At 58.2% G+C, this 21,873-nt stretch overlaps 4 protein-coding genes across 4 annotated transcripts; 2 read left to right on the top strand and 2 right to left on the bottom strand.

Annotated features, from left to right (window-relative positions):
• Positions 1-505: 505 nt before the first annotated feature.
• SIRT7 (sirtuin 7) lies at positions 506-4,886 on the top strand. The gene is made up of 10 exons (XM_086473580.1): positions 506-601; positions 672-809; positions 1,403-1,507; positions 2,494-2,564; positions 2,660-2,732; positions 3,211-3,309; positions 3,784-4,020; positions 4,264-4,344; positions 4,479-4,585; positions 4,685-4,886. Exons 1-10 carry the CDS (start codon positions 506-508, stop codon positions 4,884-4,886), a joined length of 1,209 nt encoding a protein of 402 aa, XP_086329706.1.
• A 105-nt stretch (positions 4,887-4,991) lies between these two features.
• Positions 4,992-15,407, top strand: PCYT2 (phosphate cytidylyltransferase 2, ethanolamine). Its single transcript, XM_086473581.1, has 13 exons — positions 4,992-5,080; positions 5,647-5,735; positions 6,522-6,683; positions 8,566-8,632; positions 9,126-9,210; positions 10,273-10,317; positions 11,645-11,783; positions 12,414-12,496; positions 12,683-12,760; positions 13,391-13,456; positions 13,703-13,768; positions 14,257-14,345; positions 15,025-15,407. Exons 1-13 carry the CDS (start codon positions 4,992-4,994, stop codon positions 15,113-15,115), a joined length of 1,149 nt encoding a protein of 382 aa, XP_086329707.1. The 3' UTR covers positions 15,116-15,407.
• A 5,129-nt stretch (positions 15,408-20,536) lies between these two features.
• NPB (neuropeptide B) lies at positions 20,537-21,074 on the bottom strand. Its single transcript, XM_086473506.1, is given in 3 exon segments — positions 20,537-20,665; positions 20,845-20,945; positions 20,948-21,074. Coding segments are annotated over 3 exon segments (357 nt in total).
• Positions 21,075-21,399: 325 nt separating this feature from the next.
• Positions 21,400-21,743, bottom strand: ANAPC11 (anaphase promoting complex subunit 11). Its single transcript, XM_086473722.1, has 2 exons — positions 21,635-21,743; positions 21,400-21,547 (listed from the first exon to the last, which is right to left on the bottom strand). Exons 1-2 carry the CDS (start codon positions 21,741-21,743, stop codon positions 21,402-21,404), a joined length of 255 nt encoding a protein of 84 aa, XP_086329848.1. The 3' UTR covers positions 21,400-21,401.
• Between the last annotated feature and the right edge of the window lie 130 nt (positions 21,744-21,873).

The raw sequence follows: 21,873 nt of genomic DNA, 5'->3' as shown, positions 1-21,873 counted from the left end.
CGGCTGGATGGGGGCCTCGTCCTGTCCCGGCCCTCCGGCCCTGCCTGCCCGGACCTCCCGCCCGCCCGCGGCGGGGGGGGGGTCCGGGCGACTGCCCCAGGGGAGGTTTCCCGGCGGGCTCAGCCCCGGGCCCGGCCCGGCGAGGCGGCCGGTGGCTGCGGCGAGGGCCGAGGCTGCCGCGCTGCGGGGCCCGGGGCTGGGCGGGGCGGGCGGCGGTATTTATTGCTAAGTTATTGCCCGGGGCGGCGGGCCGGGCGGGCGTTATTTATTGCTGTACATAGTGTCCGTCCGCGGCCGCGGCCGCCGCTGTTTTGTACGTGACAATAAACCGCTTTCAAACAGCCGCCGCCTGGCGCTTCCTTGGGGCGCGGTCCGCCGCGGCGCGGGGGGCGCTGCCGCACCCGGGGCGGCAGCGCCGGAAGTGGCGCTGAGCCGCTCTCGCCGCCCGGCGGAAGCGGCGCTCCGGCGGCGCGCCCGGCAGCGGAAGTGGGCCGCTTCCGGGGCGATGGCGGCCGGCGGCAGCCTCAGCCGCTCGGAGCGGAAGGCGGCGGCGCGCGCCGAGATCCTTCAGCAGGAGGAGCAGCGGGACCGGCGGAGACAGGTACGGCCCGCCCCGGCCCGGCCCACCCCGCCGCCGTGGGCCGCCGTGACACCCCGTGTGTACCGGGCAGGTGTCCCGCATCTGGAGGAAGCCGCCGGCGGAGCGGAGCCCTGAGGAGTGCCAGGTGCTGAGCGAGAGCGAGGACATCGTCCGGGAGCTGGAGCGGCGCCGCAAGCGGCGCGAGCGGCTGCGCCGGCGGCAGGAGGAGGTGGGCGGGCGGCGACCGGCGGGCTCGGCCCGGGCCTGCGGGCGGGCGGGCGGCGACCGGCGGGCTCGGCCCGGGCCTGCGGGCGGGCGGGCGGCGCCGCCCCGAGCCGCTGCTGGGTGTTGTGGGGAAGAGGCCGCGGCCGGGGAGAGGAGCCCCTCGCTCCGCGGGGGGGCAGGGTTACCGAGCTGGTGCGGGAGGAGCTCTTGAGCCGCGGCGTGTTACCGGGAACGCCTCTGGCCCCCGGGATTGTGGCTTCCCGTGCCTGCCCTTGGTTTGTCTCCGCATCAGTCTTGCTCTCAGCAGCTGCCAGATTCGCGTTTTCCAAACGCACACGGTTTTCTGCGTGTGTTGTGTGGGCGCGTCTCGTGGGAGGATGAATCCGAATGCGCTGCTCTCCGGGAAGCTTTTTCCTGTGATCTTCCCTGGACAAGGCCCATGTTCTTTCATTTAGAGACCACTTCTGATAATGGTTGCGTTGGTTTCTCAGGCCAGGCCAGGGCCATATTCAAACATCCGGGGAGCTCCCTGTTCCTTCCGATTCAGCGATGCCCTGTATCTCGGAAACACATGAACGTGCTCAGTTGTATTTCTAGGTATGTGATGAACCAGAAGAGTTAAAGAGGAAGGCTACTGAGCTGGCGGCTGCTGTCCGGAGTGCCAAGCACCTTGTCATCTACACAGGAGCCGGGATCAGTACGGTAAGATTCTTTGAGGGTGAGTGGCTGGAGCTGCGGGGGCTCCTTCAGGAGTGTTGCAGTGTTGTTTGGACTGGTTTTGTGGTTCCTGAATGGCGACGCGGTGTGTGTTGCGAGCCTGGGACGCTGCGTTAACGCTGCTGCGTTGTGAACCCTGACCAGGGCATTTGCCTGTTGGCACCTCGGGGCTGAGCGCCCGAGGCTGCATCACCACTGTGACCATGGGAAGAACGTGCCACTTAAACGCGAAGATCACTAGTCTGACTTCATTGAAGTCTCTTCAACTACTTATGGTGTAAAACTTAAAAACAAGTTAGCTAATTAACATTGTCTGTGTTGATGGACAAGCAGGAATGGCTGGCGGTTATCAGACCTTACAAAGGACGGTTTGAGAAATGGTTGGATTCAGTGGCCTCTGCTAGGAGAGTGGAGACCTCGTTCTGCCTCTTCTAACGTGTCCTATATCACCTTGGAATTCTGAGATGGGAACCTTGTTTTCTTTCCCTTTTCTGCAGTCTCCGCTGTTAGGAGCGTGATTCTGGGCAGGGTGTATGAGTGCTACTGTCACAAGTATTTTTGCTAAAGAACGCTGAGTGCAAGGTACCAGAAATCAGGAGTCCAGTGAAAATAAGGAAAGGTTCAAGAACTAAGTTCTGTGTAGAGAAATGGGAAGTACCAGGAGTCAAAGAGTTCTGGAGGGATTCCCTAATGGTAAAATGGGAGAAAAATAAATACTGGAGGTGAAAATGAGCGCTGTAAGGTAGGGGAAGAGATGCTAGAGAGAGAGAGAGAAAACACATGAAGAGAAGGTGCAATTCCTTCTTTTCCTGCGACTGGGGAACCACTGTGCTAGAAAACTTGGAGTGAATGAAAAAGCACCACGAAGGAGGTGTATCTGTGTGTCCTGGGTGAGACGGGGTTGATGTGCTCGTGGACAAGAGGTATGAATCTTCCCATCAGGCCTCGTTTTTTCTCTCCCGGTAACACAGGCAGCTTCAATCCCTGACTACAGAGGCCCTAATGGCATATGGACATTGCTGCAGAAGGGCAGGAGCATCAGGTAAGGAGGCAAATTCTGAGCTGTGCAGCAGAAGGCTGGTACTGAAAGAGAGATGAACGGCAATTCCAGCTTTTTTTTTTCTTGCTTCTCATCAGGGCTACAGATCTGAGCGAGGCAGAGCCCACACTCACCCATATGAGCATTGCCTGCCTACACAAGCACAACCTGGTAAGATATTGTTTCCACACCTCGCTTGTGTTCCTTTGTCTAAGTGTGATAAATAAAACCCAACAGGGGAAAAAAGCTTTTTGTGAGGTTGCCTAATGACTGGTTTTACTCAGGTGGCTTCACATCCATGTAGGAAAAAGCATCTGTGCCCACGTACAGCTGAGCCCTCGTTAGGCCAGCTCCAGGCTGCAGCTCTGGCAGATTCTCCCCGGTGCTTTTTCAATGCCTTGTATTTGCCTGCTGGCGAGGCTGGTCTGGGGACCTGGCCACAGAGTCAGCCAGACCTAGTAAAGCTCTGTTCAGCAGGAAGAGTCTTTTCATTTAGCTCTCGTAACGGTCTGTTCTCTGCGCTTTTCTGCTGTTGGCTCTGCTCTGATGGACGGGGCTGTCTGGTGCCTACAGAGACATACACGTCACCTTAGAGTCATACTTCCAGAGCCTTCTGCGCATGCGAGCTCGGCGTTTTGTTCTCTCGAAGGTGCAGCATGTGGTGTCTCAAAACTGTGATGGGCTGCACCTGCGGAGCGGGTTACCCCGAGCAGCGATCTCTGAGCTTCATGGAAACATGTACATAGAGGTGGGTGGCCAGAACAGGGTCAAGTTACTGCCTAGTGGCCTCAGGAGATGATAAACTATTTATCTGTCACTAGCTGAAGAAGAGTTAGTACAAGGGCTAGCCTCTGCTTAGTTCGTATCTTCAGGCCATCAGGTTTGGGGTGAACTAGTTAGTGAGCGCCAAAACAAAGCATTCCGTACAACTCTTGGCTTTTTGCCCGTACCTGCCAGAGCCTTCTGCTTCTGACTACTCTGCCTCTGGCCTTCTCGGAAATCCCTCCTATCGCATAGTGAACAGGCTCCCCATAACTCCACTTACTAGTTGAGGTTTTCCAAACGTTAGCGAGTTAGCATCTGATCCCGGATGATCCCTTCTACTGTTGCCAATTTATTGTCCCCAGAAAGTGCTGTTCTTCTGAGAGAAGTGGCTGCCTCCTGGCCTTTTACAGGATAGATGCTAACGATGTAACGGGTTTTTGCTTTCGTCCTGCACCAGGTCTGCACTTCCTGTACACCCAACAGAGAGTACGTGCGAGTATTTGATGTGACAGAGCGCACAGCCCTGCACAGGCATCACACTGGCAGGATGTGCCACAAGTGTGGGGCACAGTTGAGAGATACAATCGTCCACTTTGGGGAGAAGGGGACGTTGAGACAGCCCCTGAACTGGGAAGCAGCAACAGAAGCTGCAAGCAAAGCAGATGTGATTCTTTGTCTGGGTTCCAGCTTAAAGGTAACTTTAGAGACTCGGTGAAGATTGTTAGCAGCATTCCCTCTTGGTGATACACCTTGGTGCTGAGCAGTCTCCTCCCAAACAGACAACTGTAAACTCTGGTGTCAGGATTCGCCCACCATCTGTGATAGTCTCTCTTCCTCCCTCTTTCCCCTCCTGGTAATACATTCCTTTTCCTCTCGCTGAAACGGTTCACAGCTGCGCGTGCCTTTGGCTGCACTGACGGCCTCTGTTCTGTGGCAGGTTTTGAAGAAGTACCCATGTCTTTGGTGCATGAGCAAGCCGCCCCCTCGTCGTCCGAAGCTGTACATCGTGAACCTGCAGGTGAGAGCCTTTAGCGCTGGGGCTGAGGGGTTTGGGCCAAGTGGCTGCGGGGGCCCCACCGGGCCGGGCTGGGCCTGGCCTCCTCCTGCCCGCGGGGAGACACCGCAGCCCCGCATCTGGTGTTGCTCCGGCAGTGGACCCCGAAGGATGACCTGGCCGCCCTGAAGCTGCACGGCCGCTGCGACGACGTGATGCGGCTGCTGATGGCAGAGCTGGGGCTGGAGATCCCGCGCTACGACCGGTGAGCGGCCTAGGGCCCTGCCCAGCGCCCGCCCCCAGGGGCCGCCCGCCCGCCCCGGGGCCGCCCGGCAGCGCCCCCACGCTCGTCCCGTCTCCGCAGGGCGCGGGACCCCATCTTCGCGCTGGCCGAACCGCTGCGCCCCGGGGAGGAAGGCACGCACTCGCGGAAGCCGGTGGCCCCGCCGCCCGGCGCGGAGCCGCCGCGGGAGGAGGCGCCGCGGGAGGAGGAGACGCCCGCCCGCCCCGGCGGCTGGTTGGGCCGCGGCTGCGCCAAGGGCGCCCGGCGGCGGAAGAGCAACTGAGGGCGGGCGGGGAGGCGCCCCAAGATGGCGGCGGGGGCGGGGCGGGGGGCGGCGGCCCCGTTCGCTCGGCTGCGGGCGGGCGGCGCCGCCGGTGGCAGCGCGGCCATGCTGCGCAACGGGGCGGCGGCGGGCGGCGGGCCCGCGGCGGGCGGCGCGGTGGCGCAGCGGCCCGTGCGCGTCTGGTGCGACGGCTGGTGAGTGGGGCGAGCGGCGGGGCCGGGCGGGCTGTGGCGGCGCGTCGCCCGGAGAAATAAACTGTGTTGGCAGCGCTGGTGCCTCCGGCTCTCTGTGACGGTGGCGGCGGCCGGCCGGGGCGGGCGGGACAGCGCGTCCTTCCCGGCGGGGCCCCGGGGCGGGCGGCAGCAGGACGCGACCGCTCCGCCGGCGGCAGCGCGCTCGGGCTCCGCCGCCGCACGGGCCTCGGCGAAGCCGCCGGGCCGGGCCGGTGCTGGCCTGCGCTGCCGGTGGGGCCGCCCCGAGTGCCGAGGGCGGACAACGGCACCGGTCGGGCCGGGCCGGGCGCGGGGACAGCGCTGCCGCCCGGCCCCGGGGTGGGGGAGGCCGGCGCCGGCCGCGGACCGGGCAGGTTTGCTGCGGTGCGAGGGAGCGCTGCCACCGGTGAACGGGCTGTAAACGCGCAGTCCTGCGCGGTGACCGAGAGCGAAGGGACTTTAAACCTTTGGGGAAGGTCACCTCTCCGGCTTCCCGGCAAAGGGCATCCCCGTGCCCCCAGGCTGAACCGGGGCCGTTGTCTTTCTAGCTACGACATGGTGCACTATGGCCACTCGAACCAGCTACGCCAGGCTCGGGCCATGGGAGATTATCTGATTGTTGGAGTCCACACAGACGGTAAGAGGTTTTCTCAGCTTTTCACCTCATGCTGCCTCTAGAATCGCTCAGCATGTTAGCCCTGAGAGAATAGGGATATCGTGACACAAAGCAGCCTTCTTCCTGCGTCTCCTCGAGGAGCAGCAGCTTCCAAGAGAAAAGTATCTTCCCTGGGTAAGGGAGTGGAGTTACCCCTTCTGCGCTTTCCAGAGCGAGGGTTAGGTAGTTCAGAGCTTACAGGCTTCGTCTGAGGGGTGATCTATGTTCTGTGCTGTAAAATCAATTGAGCGAGTTGAGAGTCAGTCTGGTTTTGCTGGTGCAAGCTGTAGAACTGATATTCCAAACCAAACTACTATGTGGAGATAACTTGTTTCAAGCCCCTCTGAAAGTTAAGCGCTAAGAACTAGTTCTTGTTGGTGACGATGGATTTTAGATTGGTTTATGGATGCGTATTTTCTAGTATGAACCGAGTGTAGTGTGAAGCTGTTGCCTAAATGGGGAGTTTCCCCTTGGGGGCTGCCTGGAGGCCCAGGTAGTCCCAGTAAGAGGTATCTGGGTGCAGGGAGGCCCTGAGACATTTGGCCTTCCGAGTGAGCTCCAGGGCCCTTGTTACACCTTAGGAAATGCAACTGAAATAAAATCTTTTTTGATCCAGCTGGGGCTTCCTCCTCTACCACAAACCGATTCCAAGCTGAGTTTAGGCCTGCAGTGAAGTTCACCTGCCCGTGAAATGGGGGAGGCTCCTGTAGGTGAGTCTTAGTAGCTGTAGTACATGCTTCTAACTGGGTTTTTCTGTTTCTCGCCCAGAGGAGATTGCCAAGCACAAGGGGCCCCCTGTCTTTACACAGGAGGAGAGGTATAAAATGGTGCAAGCCATCAAGTGGGTGGATGAGATTGCTCCAGGAGCTCCCTATGTCACCACACTGGAAACCCTGGACAAATATAACTGTGACTTCTGTGTGCACGGTGGTGAGTGGTCTTCTGAGGCGACAGTTGTGTTAACACAGGCCCTCCGGGGCTCGCATGCTCTTGGTTTCTCTGCTGCAAGCCGAGGAATGTTCTGGCTGGTGCTGGCCATCAGGGGATACCTCGTGTGTGGAGCTCAGCCTTACCAACGCCTGCGCTGGGCAGCATGGCCACTCCTGGTCTGATGTTCTGGAGAAATACGCCTGTGTGCTGGGCACCCAAGAGTGGCCAGATCCCTTGATTTTAACTATCACTTTCACTTACAAAGGTGAAACGCTTTGTCTGACAATTATCCTGAGGTTGCCCTTATCATCAGCAGAAATTTGTTCATAGGGGAACATAATTCACAAAACTTAAACATGAAAAACACTGTTAGAAAGGTAAGTGAGCAGAAATACAATCGTGTTTATATCTACTTATCCTGGGATGAGATCAGATCTGAAAAGCACTCTCTTTATCCAAGCTGATAAGCTGTTCAAGGGCTTAGCTGACCGTGTGGTCAGAGACCTAGTTCTTATTATGAGCGCTTTCCAGTTTGCAGTTGCTGAAGAGAACCAGTGTTCAGAGGAAACATTCTTGCTTTTGTACTCTGTCCCTTCCTGGGACTGCTTTCCTGTTCATTCAGCCTCAGCCCCTCCTACCTACCTTCAGAGGGAGGGTATTTTATTAGTTTAATCAGCAGTGGTCTTTGCACTCATTTCACGTATTCTTCCTCATCTGATCCCAGCCACCTGCTATCGATAGCCCAAGTATTTCATTAAATGTAAACAAACCATTAATCTTCTATAAGATAGATGCGCTTTTTCATGTGGACAGAGTGATTATCAAATTCCTCGTAAACTTAATTGACTGCCCTGAACATGTCTGGGGTACGTGACCCCTTACTAGACTTGGTGAGGGATTACAGCAACAGAGGAGCGCTCATGGCCTTTGCTCCGGTTTCCCTGCGTTTGTCCCCTCTGCCAACATCCAGAGCTCCCTGAACAACGCCCCTGCGTGCTGCCGTTTGGCCAGGCTGTGTTTAAGCAAAAGGTGAGTTTTGAAATAGCTGAGCTTAACCGGGAAGGTGACAGACAGGAAACCCATTGTTTCTGCCTCTCTCCTGGCACGCAGAGCTGTGCTTGCAGCGTGTTCCCTCCTCCTGTCCCTGCGCCCTGAAGTGGGGGTGTGGGGTTTGAGAACTCCTCAGCTCCCCGAGCCTGCACCCACCGTGCGAGAGCGCGCCCGGGAGCTGCCAGTGCCGGCACTGCAAACGGGCTGTTCCGCCCGATGAAAGCCGCTCAGGTTTTCACTTGTGAAGGTTTTATACCATCGCTAAAAGTGGGTGAGAGGTGGTTTTGTAGAGTGAGTTGGGAACCGTGGCAAAGACGAACTGGCATTAACTCTGTTGAAGGGTAGCCTGATGTCACTTATAGAAGTGCCATCACCGAGGGGACAAACTGGCTGTTGGAGGACTGTTGCATTGACTGAAAAAGCTGTAACATGAACCAACAGCTAAAACTAGTCCTAGAGAAGTTGAGGTTAAGGTGCTTTTAACACTGAGACTGATGGTATTTGGACAATAACTCGGTCGTGCCTGCTGTTGGATTCAGTGCGAGGGCAACTGGCTCAGATTTTCTGGACTATCTAAAAAACAGTGAAGCAGGTGGTTAATGGCATTTGGCTTCCAGGAATACACTTGTCTCCACAGATGGGGTAGTCTTGCAAACCCCTGGCGTTTCCATGGGATGCGGGATGTGCCCCCCGTGGTGCACAGGGATTCAGATGGCAGGAGTTCCAGCCTGGTGTATGGGCTGGACCTGTTCAGCTGCAGCTGCTGTCGTCTGAACCAGCTTTTGTGCAGGAAGGCTCGGGGCGCAGTTCTGAGGCTTTTCTCTCTCTGCAGATGACATCACTTTAACGATAGATGGCAAGGATACCTATGAGGAAGTGAAGACAGCAGGGCGATACAGGTAACCCATTGCTGCTTACGTTCTCCTGCTTTGGGCAGAGTTTCTAGGAGTTCATGCTCTGAAGGAAGTCAGGTGAAACGCAGCTATCTCCAGGTCACACTTTGATTTTGCTGTAACGTGTGTCAGAGCTTCAGTTGCTGTCACCATTTTGGCTTCTGGGAAGTGTCGCAGGCTAGCAGCTGGCTGGCGGGGCCTTCCTGTTCCTGGCAGATGCTAGTTCTGGCCTTGAAGCCTCACGGGGAGTCAGCCCCATCGGGAGGTCTGTGTGAGGTAAGTTTTCCACATACGAGCAGTTGCTGTGGAGTGAAAAAGGTGCAGAGGCTCAGCAGGTGAATGCTGTACTTTACGTCAAGAGAGGTAGAAGGAAGGCTTTGTCAGGATGGCCCCTGGTTCGGATTTGTCAAGTGTCACAGGTGTTCCTCTGGTCATGGTGGGAAGAGAGAGTTGTATGCCCCTGTGGCTTCTGCTTTATCCTGTGCTTGTCTCCTTGCAGGGAATGCAAACGCACCCAAGGTGTATCCACTACTGACCTCGTTGGCCGCATGCTGCTCATGACTAAGGCTCACCATAGCAACATAGTGAGTCAGAGGGCTTTGGGTGGGAGTTTGAAGTCCAGGGCATGTGGCATCTCTTTCCTTGTGCTGTCCCAAATGGCAGTGGAGCTCCTGGGTCTGGCTCCAAAGCGCACGGAGAACTGGCAAGCTGATGATGAGCGGTGGTGGCAAAACAACCTGCATATGTTTGGTTAAGCCTGTCTGAGATCAGTGTGATCTCAGCCCATGCTGCTTCAGAAAGGTGGGGGGCGGGTAAAAGCTTTGGTCCCTCGTGATTGGTGTGGGCTTCAGGAACGTTACAGGAGCTGCAGACTAGCCTACGGCTTTCTCCAGGGGTGGAACTACATAGCGCAGCCACATTGATCTGTCAGCTGAGCGCTGCCAGGATTGGAGAGTCCTCTTCCTTCCCACTGAGCTGCATGCTTCTGCCTTCTGCTGTCTCTACTCTTACTAGACCTTTCTTAAGTCTCCTCAGCTCGCTACCTGGTAGATAGCTAACCTAACCAAAGGGAAGTAAAGGAAGTAGTTTTCTGTTGGTTAGTGCGTTGAATTGAGTTGGTAAACAAGCAATCCAGTGAACAGAATCACCCAGATAACAGCAGGGACAAGACAAAGGACCCACAGGAGTTCAGGGGCAGAGGGAGATCTTTGTGTGCTGAGCTGTTAGATTGGTTTAGCTGTAATATGTAAGTTCATGCCAAGATCTGGCACAGTGCTCCTAGCTGTCTGCAGGGATCTGAGCCTGTCTCTAGCGGAGCGTCTTTGGAAGGACAGATGCCATCCTGTCAGGGGCTTGTGTAGTTGAGGCAGGACGTAGGTGTGCAGTGCTGTCAGGTCTTCAGGTTGGGCAAGAACCACCGTGACTGTGTGGTGCCAGGCTGGGATCAGATAAGGACACGTTTCATCTGACTCGTGCTGGGACACGACTCGGATTTAGATATTAACGAGTTTGTCAGCAGTCAGTGCAGGGATCAACGGTGTGCAGTTGGAGCCTGGACTTCCCAGCCCTTCTGCCACACACAAGCATGTTCTTGGTTGGATGAGCTATGTGAGTGCTTAAACATCTTGACTCTTATCTCCCTTCAGGATGAGGACCTAGACTATCGGAAGCACACTGACAACTTTGGGAAGGTAATGTGAGTTCTGGTTGTGGACGTCTGGTTGTTGTCCTGCCTGAGAAGGATTCCAAATGTGCTTTCTGGCCTGTGCTGCAGGATTGTTTTTTTCCCCGACATTTAGTGGTAACCTCAGTAAATGTCTGCTGCCCCATAAAGTAGCTGCCAGTCAGTGAAACGGGCAGATGTGGCCGCGCAGGCCAGCGAGCGAACTGTCTTTCAGTGGTGCTGTAGAGCTGCGGCACCCATCGAGCCTTTGCTGTTTTTCTGGCTTGCTTGTAAATTCGCTGTTGCTGCTTCCTTTGGGACCCCAGTGCCCGCCGTTCCGGCCTGGGACAGCCTCTGCAGATGCTTCTCTTAGTGCTCATGTTTTTAAAGGTGTTGCGTTAGGTCTGGGAAGCGTTTATGTAGCAGGCACGTAGCTGGCATGTTGTACTGCGGAATTTCTATGCCTGGTCTTCAGGTAGCAGAGCAGTCCTGGGGTTCTCTGCCGTCGTGTCCAGCTCGCGTCTTGGGTTACCTCTAAAGAGCTGTCAGCCCCTTTGTCTTCCCTGGGTGTTGGATTGTCCCTGATTGATGAGCATGTGGACCTACAGCTTGATTAAAGCTCTCTTACTCACAGGGGGCTTGCTGGCTGGGCTGAGTCATCTTCTTCGTTTCGCACCGTGTTGGGTTTTTTGAGCAGGCTTTATGGAGCCCATTGCTCCAGCATGGCTGTCTCCTGGGGCTTGGCTCTGGGGACAATACCTGGGCACCAGGTACCCTGCATGGCCCCTGTCAGCTGAGCCCCCTCTGCATGCTGTCCCATGTACGGCTTGTCCCAGTCTCGCTGAGTTGGCTTCGTCCTTTCAAGTCTGTTGGAGCAGTGCGGGCAGCTCCGTGCCTGTTTCCAAAACTGCCACACGGCGGGGATAAAGGTCTGACTCTGGTTTCACCGGCCCTTGCTGAGCTAGGGGTGCTCCCCGCCCCGCTTGGCGTGGTGAAGGGGTGGGCTGCCTTAGGGCTTGAGCAGAGTGCGGGTCCCTTGTGCGTGGTCTCCCTTAGGCAGCCTGGCCTCTGGAAATCCGAGACTGCCCTGTTGCCGTCCCCCTCCCTGGGCTGCTTCTGGGCATCTCCTTAGCTGGCTGTCGAGGGGATGGTGTAGACGGTGTTTGACAGAGCAAAAAGGCCTTTTGTGAGGTGGCGTAAATACTTGGTGCCAGGAATGTAGAAAGTCTAAGGTGCTGAGTTGTGATCCTTGCTAGCAAATGAGGGCTGGCAGAGTGCCTGCCGCTGAGTTCTGTGTGATGTCCAAGCCCCCTCCTGGAGCCTGGCAAGGACACGTATGGTGTGTGTTTTCCCAGGGCCCAAAAGGCCACAGTCCCTGGACTGGCGTCTCGCAGTTCCTGCAGACGTCTCAGAAGATCATCCAGTTTGCATCGGGGAAGGAACCGCAGCCAGGAGACACCATCATCTACGTGGCCGGAGCCTTCGACCTGTTCCGTATCCTTGACTGTTTTGTCCAGAAAGTAGCGTTGGTCTTTTTGTTTGATGTTTTCAGTTTGGAGACACCAGACTACGGTATTTGCCTCTATTTATTTTTCCTTTTTTTTTTTTTCCTTTTCTGTAGTTGTGCCTGTGAGGGAGGAGGCAGGAGTTCTTAGTCACAGGTCACTGAGAAAGGAGCTGTGGCTCCTCTTTAGAGATTTGTGGCTGTTGGAGGATTTCAGGGAGACAGCTGGGTGCTCTCTGCACTCTAGTGACCGCGCTCTAGTCCTTCCTGAGGACTGGCTGTCATAGACCAAGTGACTGCCCAGGGCATCTGGAGCAGGCACTTCATCCCTGGGACAGTCTTTGAGGCGTTGTGCCAGAACACCTGAAACAGGTAGGAATTCTGGACTGAGGCAAAGTTGAGTCCATGTAAGGTGGACCTGAAAAGATGTCTGGCTTTTACCCAGTACCTGTGGAGCCTGAGGAGGGAGGAGGCAACTGTTCTTAGGACACAGGCAATGAATAATGCAGAAATAAAATCCCTGGGACTCCTGTCTCCTGCTGTGATTTTTCAGCGCATCCGTTTCTGTCTTCCTTTCCCCATTTTCCATGTTAGTTTCAATTTCTTAAATGAGTCTACAGATATTGGGCATGTAGATTTCCTGGAGAAGGTTCACCAGCTGGCAGAGAAACCCTACATCATTGCTGGGCTGCATTTCGATCAGGTCTGTGTATGACGTTGTCCAAAGACAGAGCAACTGGGCCCCTGTTCTTTCTGAAACAAGCGGGCTGTGCTCTGGGAGACGGGAAAGGGAGGTATCGGCCAAAATGGGATTTTCATGTTGGGAGAAAGTGGGAGGGAAGGGGGTTGCTTTGTGTGTCTTGTAATTGTGCCTGGTGCTTTGCCTTAGGAAGTAAATCGCTACAAAGGGAAGAACTATCCCATCATGAACATCCATGAAAGGACACTCAGTGTCTTGGCCTGTAGGGTAAGTGCCTGTTGGGTAGGTGCCTCTGTGCTGCTCCAGGAATTGCCTGGAGCTGGCTGGTGTTCACCCGTAGCCCACAGCCTTGCATGAGTTCTTTGGTGTGCACTGGGAAGGCAAAGACAAGCCTGATCACTCAGGCTGCTGGGGGTGCTGGGGTGCTCTTGCGGGGAATCACTAGGCTCCTCTGTCGTCCTGGCTAACCTGAGCTGTTGAACTCGTCCGCCTCGTCTCCACCAGCAGCGAAAAGGCAGGTGCCTTCCAGGATGCTGCTCTGTGCAAAGCCGTGTTCTTGTAGAAAACACTCTGCTCCCTGCAGCAGGGGAGGAAATTCCTGGGAGAGAAATCTAGGGAGGCCCAGAAATGTGTGCCTTGGACAATTAACTTTTGGGTTTGCTATATACACGCTACCAGAAACCATATTCTTCAGTGGAACAAAAAGATGCTTTGTGACAAGCAGTGGCTGCTAAACCCGCTTTTCCGTTTCCTCATTTGAGTTCCTGACTCTATAACCAGGTGACCTGCTCAAGTCTGCTTAGGAAGCAGGCTGGCCTCTGGTTTGCGTGGGGTTTTTTGTGGCTTTTTTTTTTTCTTCCCCCCAAATCTGGATTCTTTACCTGGTTTCTTTTCTAGTATGTGTCAGAAGTGGTGATTGGAGCCCCCTATGCTGTCACTGCCGATCTGCTGGATCACTTCAGGGTGAGAGTCTTTGCATACAGAGGGACATGAGGAAGTTGGGGCGTGATGTGCTTGGGGAGCTAAAGTGGTGCAGGAAAACACAGGGTTGTAGAAGAGAGACAGTCGTGCTCAGCAGGATTACAGGGAGCTCTAGATGCACTGCCAGGCCTGGGAGCGGTGGGGTGGCTTTGCTGATCTCCGGGCTGTGCTGCAGTGAGTGTGGTGACAGGGAAAGTCCCTTGTCAGTGACTTTGTGTCCTTCTTCAGGTAACACTTGTGTGTCATGGGATGACTGAGGTGGTGCCAGACAAGGATGGTTCTGATCCATACAAGGTAAGCCGCTGGCTGCTGCTGTCTGTGCTTTGTCAGCATTTGGTAGGTGTAGCGTGGCTTTGTCGATGTTCCTGTGCTGAGAGTTTGCACTGCAGAGGGTGCTGCCCAAGCAGGTCCTTGGCAGGTGATGCTGTTTTTCATCCACCTCTGAGGGCAGCTGCTTGGAGCGGAGCCTGTAAATCATCCACAGCAGCTCTGTTCTTTTAGTCACCATTTCATTTTGCCTGTTTCTGATGCCTTCAAGGCAGAGTGAGAAATCCTGTAATCTTTGCTCTGTGCCAGTCCTGGGCAGCCTTGCTCAGCTCCTGTATACGTGAAGCTTTGCTTTCAGCAGTTATTTTTTCTGCCTCCTAGGAGCTCATTTTGCGTCATACCTGGCCGGGTGCCCACAGGATCTGCCATGACTTCTGCTCAGCTTTCACTGCTGAGCTGTAAACCCAGAGGTCCTGCCTGTTTTTCACAGCTGAGTCTGCTGTGTCTGTTCACAGGAACCGAAGAGACGTGGCATTTTCCAGCTGGTGGACAGTGGCAGCAATCTCACCACAGATTTAATCGTGCAAAGAATCATCAAGAACAGGTTGGCTTTCTTCATCTCCCAGCTCTGTCACATACTGTTCTGTCCAGCTTGTCTGAAGACTAATTAATGGGATCAAACAGGAAGAGAAGGGGTCATCTAAAGGCACAGAGTCAGTGAATTTGTCCTTGATCTTCCATAGCCTGGGCAGGCTGCTTACACATGCGTGTGCTGGACTGTACTGAAAAAGGAACAGCTAAACTCCAGTGTGTCAGAACGTGCTTCACAGCACATTCTATTATTTTTCCTCCTCCTCTGTTAATGATAAAATTTTCTTTCTGTATCTTTGGGGAAGGAGGCACGTTGCTTCTTTCAGAGCAGACTCTTTTAGGCCTGAGCCCTTCACCTTTGGAGACCTTGGCTCAGGTCAGCACTAACTTTGCTTTTGGTGTTATGGCACTAAGTGGTTTGTCCCAGGATGGACCAAGCATGGGACAGCAGCGTCTTCCGCAGAGGGAGAAATGGGTGGTATTTGAGCAGTGTGGGAGCCTAGGGCTTCGGAGCAATGGCAACAGCCACAGGAAGCTCTTGAAGAGGAGCCCGGGGGTTACCGGTGGGGTTTCTGAGGGGCTCTCAGAACAAAGCAGCGTAAGAGGAGTCAGTGCTCCCCTGCGCTGGGTGTTTTTAGTCTACCTAGAGATATGGGTGGATGAGAATTTAATGGCATTTTGTGGTTGTGCAGGCTGGAGTTTGAAGCTAGGAACCAGAAGAAGGAAGCAAAAGAGCTGGCTGTGTTGGAGGCCATGAAGAGACTGGAAGAGGAGAAGCACTAGGCCAGCAGAGAGCCGATGCCTGGGTCGCAGAGCGCCGCAGCCTCACCCTCTTGAGGAGCAGACAGCTCTTGGAGAGGAGACCCCTGAACAGGGACACCGCTGCTGGCATGCAGGATGTGCTGTCCTACCCTCCTCTGTCTTAGCTCCTCCTGCACTAATTGCAGACATAATGAGTCGGGATCCTGCTGCCTAGTTCTTCCTCTGTTAATCAGCCCCCGTCCCCTTTCCCAGGAGGAGATTTGACAAAAGAAAAAACCCAACAGTTTTAATTATAACTAATGTTTTAACATGTTGATGTGCTTTTACCTTCTGCCATTCCTGGCTTTTAGCAGGAGGGAAACAGAGCAGCTGCCCAGGCCCCCTCTGCCCCTCCAGGTTCAGCTGTCCTGACCAGCGCCTGCGTGCCAGAGCTGCCCTTTGGGCGGCAATGGGGGCGGCTGGACAGACTGGTGAGAGCGGCCTCCCTAGGAACGGACACCCGCAGCTTTCGGTGAGGGATGCTGGGCCATCGGTGTGCTGGCTGCTGGAGGTGCCGACGGGCCCTGTGCCCCGGGATTCACCGTGCTGCCTCTTCTCAGCTGCTGCCTCTGCACTGATACCAGACCCAAAGCCACTTCGGGTTGAGTTGGACGAAGCCTCTCTTGGCTGCGCCTGGTGCCAGCGAGGTGTTCTCTGTCCCACTGACAGGCAGCGGCGCAGCAGCTGCTGAGAGGGGCATGTGGCTGGTTGCACAGGGACCCTCGGCTCTGCCGTTTCCCTGGCAGGTTGAGGCATTTGAGGTGTGGGAACCCTGGGGGCTTTCGCCAAAGGCTCTCCCCAGGCAGCAGGACCCGGTGCTGTGTGTAGACCATGCTGGGGCCCTGCTTGCTGCTGCTGCCGGAGTCCACCTTGTGCCTGATGCGTTACTGAAGGGAGTGACCTCATCAGCTGAAATTTCACGTCTGTTTTCTGAGGGCTGACGTGCAGCACGTGTGCCCCTGCGGGGAGGTGCAGGGCCTGAGGAGGACAGGTGCTGGGCCGAGCCCCTTTCTGCCTCTTACATTCCAGGGTGCTTGGGTGGGTGTCCTGGGCCGCTCCCTGCACTGTGCTGGACGGTCCTTCCACGCCAGTTCTGTTGTCCTCTCTGTTGTAAACTTTTGTTGCTGATCATTAATAAAATGTTGAAGAGTTGTGTGTTGGTCTCTTTGAGGCTTGAGCCCAGGCAGCAGAAAGGGGCCAGGCCCCTGGCCAGAGACTGTCTTCTACAGCAGCTTTTCCCTGGGCTCTGATGGGAGCCGCGGCAAGGCCGCTGTAGCCCTTGAGAACGTGGGCAGCCCAGCCTGAGCTCTGGGGCACAGCGGGTTTGTCCGGCGCAGGGTTTGGGGATCACTGGCTAGAAGCTGTTTGTTCTCACTACGGAAGAAGGTTTTGGCTGAATTTGCTAGAAAATTGGACTAGGCTATGTGAAGGGGGTGTCTGCTGTGTGAAGGGGGTGTCTGCTGCGTTCTGGGTTTTTATGCTTTCTGGACTTTAAAATTGCAGCAGAATTTGTACTGGAAAGGTGAGTGTCTCAGCAGTTCAGTGGACGCGTAACCATGGTGGGTATGAAGGGAGGAGGTGACCTGGGTTCTGCTGATGGCTGGGTGTATCGTGATGCTGCAGCAACGTCTGTGAGCAGCTGCGGTGGGTCTGTCTTGCTGCCTGGAGGGGCTGCGGTGGGGACAGATTGGCCGTGGAGCCCAGGTGTCACATTTGCGTAGCTGTTCATCCCAGAGCCTGTGTTCATGTATTGGCATTTCAGTAATGAATGTGTCATCTGTGACAGCCAAGACGCCTGCCTGTGTGGGAATGCTCCCTGCTGAGCACCGGGCCGAAGGTACCGGAGCACTTGGAGCCTCCTCTTCTGATGTAGCTGAAGCCCCTTGGGTGCCTGCGGCAGGAATGCTAGTCCCATCCCTGCGCCGCATCGAGCACAGGCAATGCCCTGACGTGTCCACTCGTCCTGGGCTCCTCCCTGCTGTCCCTTGCAGCCACAAGGCTGCTGCTGAGACCCAGATGCTCCTGCTCAGGAGGATGAGGAAGGGCTGGCTGGTCCTTGCTGCTCCCAGCCATTGTGCTCCAATCTCTGCCTTCCTGGGCTGCTGGTGCTCTGTGAAAGGGCTCTTCTCCAGCAGTGGGGCTGTGCTCCGCAGGCAGTTCTGCAGCTGAGGGAGAGAAAAGGGCAGCCCTGGGCCATGTGGGAGTGATCCCAAACTTCTGCTGCCCTTTTTTGGTGAGAAGAAAGATGTTTCTTCTCTAGGCAGGTAATGCCTGCCTTGCCTTGCCGGTGGCAGCAGGATGGTGGCTGTGGTGAAAAGCCTGTTGCTGTGAGCCCTGCCTGGCTGGAGACACTGCCCAGGGTGTGGGGAACGGACACCTCCCTCCCAGCAGGTCCAGGCAAGCCCTTGCTGCTGCTGCTCATCTGCTGCTGTGCAGAGGCTGCTCCGCTGCAGCTCTCCAGGCAGGATCAGGGCTTTTCCCTTCCCGACTGGAGGCACCAGCTGCTGCTGCTGTTGGGCAGGTCAGGGGTTCACCCCAAACTGAACCAGCCATGCTGCAGGCTGTGCCCTGGTTCAGCTACACCCCAGCGGAAAACAGAGCTGAGGTCCTTGCTGGCTGGCTGGGGGTCTCAGCTGCCGTGAGGGTCTGTGAGGTTGGGCTGAGCCTGTCCTTGTCCTGGCCGTGGTCGGGGTGCAGGAGTGGGCTGAGGAACCAGGCGAGTCCTGGCTGGGAGAGCGGTTTGGGCCAGCACTGTGCCTGCTGTGGGGTATGGGCAGAGCAGCCATCGGGCATAGGAGACATGCGCTGGGACCCCATCGTGCTGGGGCAGAGCCTGTGCTCTGCTCTAGTCTGCATCACAGCCCTCAGCTGACCCATGCGTGCTCCTGCCAAAACCCTGCCGCTTTGGTGCACATCAGCTCTGCTGCCTGGAGCTGGCAAAGTTGCTCCTCGACCCCAAAGCAGCCGTGACACCAAGCTGTTAGCCCCTTCCCTGGATCCACTGGCTGCAGAGCTCACAAGCAGAAGAGTTTGTCATTAAAAGCAAACAGCCATGGTGACGCATCTACCCCAGGCTGAGTATTTGTATGTAGATGAGCTGCCTCCGGGACCCACCATGCACGAGTGCTTGCCTGCTGGTGTAACTCACTTGTGTGGAAACGTCAGCTTCGTTTGCTCAGCTGGAGCATGGTGGAGCTGCTGTTCCCTGGGGCCTCTGAGAGCTATTTCTGAGTTTACTCTGAAAACTTTTGCATATAATGTTCCTTTCTCCAAGTGCCTCTGGCCCCTTCTTCTAAGCGTCTGTTTACTGACAACCCGTGAGTCCTGGGGGCGAAAATGAGTGTGGCGTTAAAACGGGGGGGGGGGGGAATGGCATGAATTTCAAATTTGTGACTTTGTTTTCTGTGGTTTGTTTTTTTTTTGTGTGTGTGTGCGTGTGTGTGGTTTTTTTTTTTTCCTCCCCAAGCGCAGAAGAGCAAAACTCTGCTTCCTCCACCTATCCCAAGGAGGGCTCCCCCGTCACAATGCAGGTTGCAGCAAGTGCCCGACGGTTCTCTGATGGGAACTAATGTGCTGAACAGCTGCGGCAGGTGCTTTAATCGTGTAAGAGCAGCCGTGACCCTGCTGAGGGGAGCTGGCAGCCTTGGCCCAGACCCTGCTGCGGTGCAGAACCCACCCCCCACCCCCCCCCGAGCAGGACTGGGGCTCGTCCCTCAGGGCCCCGTTAGTCTTTCACAGAAAGGGGTGAGGGGGCAAGCGGACACTCCACCCACCCACCCCACCCCCCCCCGCCCAGCAGGTCACCATAGGCCACTGCTGCCCTCGCCAAAGCCCGGACCAAGCCCCTCGCAGCACCTCGGTCCCACTCGCAGGGCAGGGCTGGGGCCCCGCAGCCACTTCCCACGCACGGTGGCTCCAGGCAGGAGCTCAGCACCGGGACCGCGGCTGGTGCTGAATCGGCACGTTACCCCTGCGGGCTGGAGGGCTTCACCCAGGACACCTGCGTGGCCATGCTGCTGCCTGGCCAGGCCTGAGCCGCCAGAGTGCTGGTGGTGCCCGTGGGATTGCAGACGGGACTGAGCTTGGTGGTGGGCACCTGTGGTGCTGTGCTGACCCCCGCCACGGCAGGGATGCTGGGCTGCGTCCCCCTGCGGGTCGGCGGCCCTGGTGCCCACCCTGGTGCATTTCCTGGGAAGACCCTGGCACCAGCAAGGTGTGGTGGGCCATGCTGTGCCCTGGGGCCGGCAAGGGCCTTGCCAAGGCCGGTGTGGTGCGATGTGCCGTGGCATGCCACGGTGCATTGGGACCATGGTGGGGCTGGGCTGCAGCTGGGAGCGCTTGGCAGAGTACGTCTCCTTTCGTAAAGAGCGCGGCATCCATCGAGGGCAAGAGCCTCTTGCCAGGCGAGGCAGGGGCATGGCGACCCTCATGGGGACTGGGACTGCAACGGGGCTGGGTGCTGCACTCCTGGGCTGGACCCTGGGCAGGAGGTGCCCCCCCGGATGCCCGGTGGCAGGGAGGGTGCGCTTGTCAGGGAGCAGATGGCGTTAGGGGCCTGCTGCTGCCCCACTCTCATCACTGAGCCCATGTCCTGCTTCCAGAGCATGGCCTTGGTGCCCTGGTGCCTGCGCCTGGGTCTCCCACCGTGCAGGGGTTGAGCTGGGCCCCTCCTGGCTGGGATGATGCACAGACAGGAGCACCCTGCTGTGGTCGTTCGCCGCCCAGCAGAGCCCCATTGGTTCCTGCGGCTTAGCCGGGCTCCCCACACCGTGTCCCGCAGCCACTGCAGGTGTCAGGCTGGCTCTTGGGGTGGCAATTTGCCCGTCATGATCAGCAAGTGATTTTTTTCCACCGGGTACCCATCTGAGGTCTGAGCACCCTCAGCACCCCAGGGGCAGAACAGCCGCTCACAGGGGCCCGAGGTCAGAGCCACGCCGGCGCTGCCGTGGATCCCCAAGCCGAGGTCGAGCGGAAGCAGGCAGCGGGTGCTCGGTTGGCTGACCAGGCCCCCCGCTGCAACAGCCATGAGGAGGCAGGGGAGGGGGCTGCCCATCTCCCTGGGGACCCAGGGGCCCCCACTCAGCCACAGGCTGGGGACCGTGCTCAGCTCCGGCCCCAGTCCTGCTCCCAGCTGCCCCCAGGTGCTCCCAGCCAGGCTGTCGCGGTCCCCTCCCCCGGAATGTCTCTGAAGCCCCGAGCACAATGTCCTGCTCCCTGCCCAGGGCACAGCCCATCCCCTGGGCAGACCCAGACAAGGCCCTGCAGGGCTCAGGGAGGCGGGGGGTGCTCCCCAGTCCCGGGTGGGCTCCCCCTGTCCCCCAGCACCTCCCTCCCCTGCACGGACAGACGCGATGCAGCCAGCCCGAGCACATTTATTGTCGCCACGGAGCCACTGCTGCCGGCTCAGGCATCTGCACACTCCACGGGGTCCAAGGATAGGGTCACGTCGGCCTTGCACTGGAGAGCGCTGGGGGCTCTGGGCAGCACCCGACAGCTCCGCGGCTCGGGGGCCACATCCGTCACGCACAGCGCCTGCGGGGAGACCATCAACGGGGACTGGGGCGCCCCCGCCGCACCCCCGCGCCCGGCGGACAGAGCACCGCGGGGGGGGGTGGGGTGGGGTGGTACCCGCGGCTGGGAGCCCGGTCCCAGCACAAACCGTGCCCAGCGCCCGCCGTGCCCCGAGAGCCCGGAGCGGCCCCGGTACTCACCGCGGCACGGAGCCGGGTGGGTGGGAGAGCCGAGCCGGGCAGCAGCACGCCGGGGCCGGACTCGGCGGTGCTGTCGGTGTCGGAGCGGCGGGCGAGTGGCGGAGACCGGAGAGCAGCCCCGAGGCTCTGCCCACCGAGTAGTGGCAGGGCCCGGCCGCCTGCTAGTACCAGGGCTCGGCGGGGCGGCAGAGGCAGAGCATCTCCAGCGCCAGCCAGCGGGCAGCGCGCATGGTGCCGGCGGGACGCAGCGCTCCGGGGCCGCCGCCTTCTTTATAGCCGGGCGGGGGGCCCGCCTCGCCCGCCCCTGCCCCGCCCTCCCGCGGCGGTGGAGCCCGCGGGGAAGGAGCTGCTCGGGGCGCATCCCATCACCGACCCTCCCGCGCCCGGCGGAGCCGTTTCCCGGTCCCCCCGCCCTCCCCTCCCCCCCCGCCCCGAGCACCGACCCCGAGCGCAGAAGGACACCAGAGGGCCGAGGGGCGGCCGCACGTTTATTGAGGGCGGCCCGGCCGGCGGCGGCGGGAAGCGGGGAGCGGCCCCGGCCCCCCCCGCCGCCGGGGTCACTCCTTGAACTTCCACTCCTGGCGGCACATGGGGCAGTGCTGCTGGACCTGCTGCGAGTTCAGCCACTTGAGGATGCAGTGCATGTGGAAGCAGTGCGAGCACTGCCCCCACACCAGCGGGCAGTCGTCGCCGGGCACCTTGCCTGCGGCACGGACATCCCATCAGGCCCGGCCCGGCCCGGCCCGGCCCAGCCCTGCGGGGCCGCCCGCCCGCCGCCCGGCGCACTCACAGTCGGGGCAGCAGCCGTTGAAGGCCATCCGGCAGATCCCGCAGTTCTCGTCGTTGGCCACCCACAGCCACGAGGCGACGCCGTGCCAGCTCCGCACCCGCACCCGCATCGCCCCGTCCCGCCGGAAGTCCCGCCCCGCCCCACAAGGCCCCGCGCACAAGCGCGCGCGGCCGCCGCGCCTTCACCGCCGGCCACGCCTCTTCCGCTTCCGGCGTCGGCGCAGCGCGGCCGGAAGTGCA

The sequence above is a fragment of the Leptosomus discolor genome, chromosome 15 (genome assembly GCF_034619465.1).
Source record: "Leptosomus discolor isolate bLepDis1 chromosome 15, bLepDis1.hap2, whole genome shotgun sequence".
NCBI classification, from domain to species: domain Eukaryota; kingdom Metazoa; phylum Chordata; class Aves; order Leptosomiformes; family Leptosomidae; genus Leptosomus; species Leptosomus discolor.
Note: the sequence above shows the minus strand (reverse complement) of the source record. Positions and strands in the feature narration are given on the sequence as shown.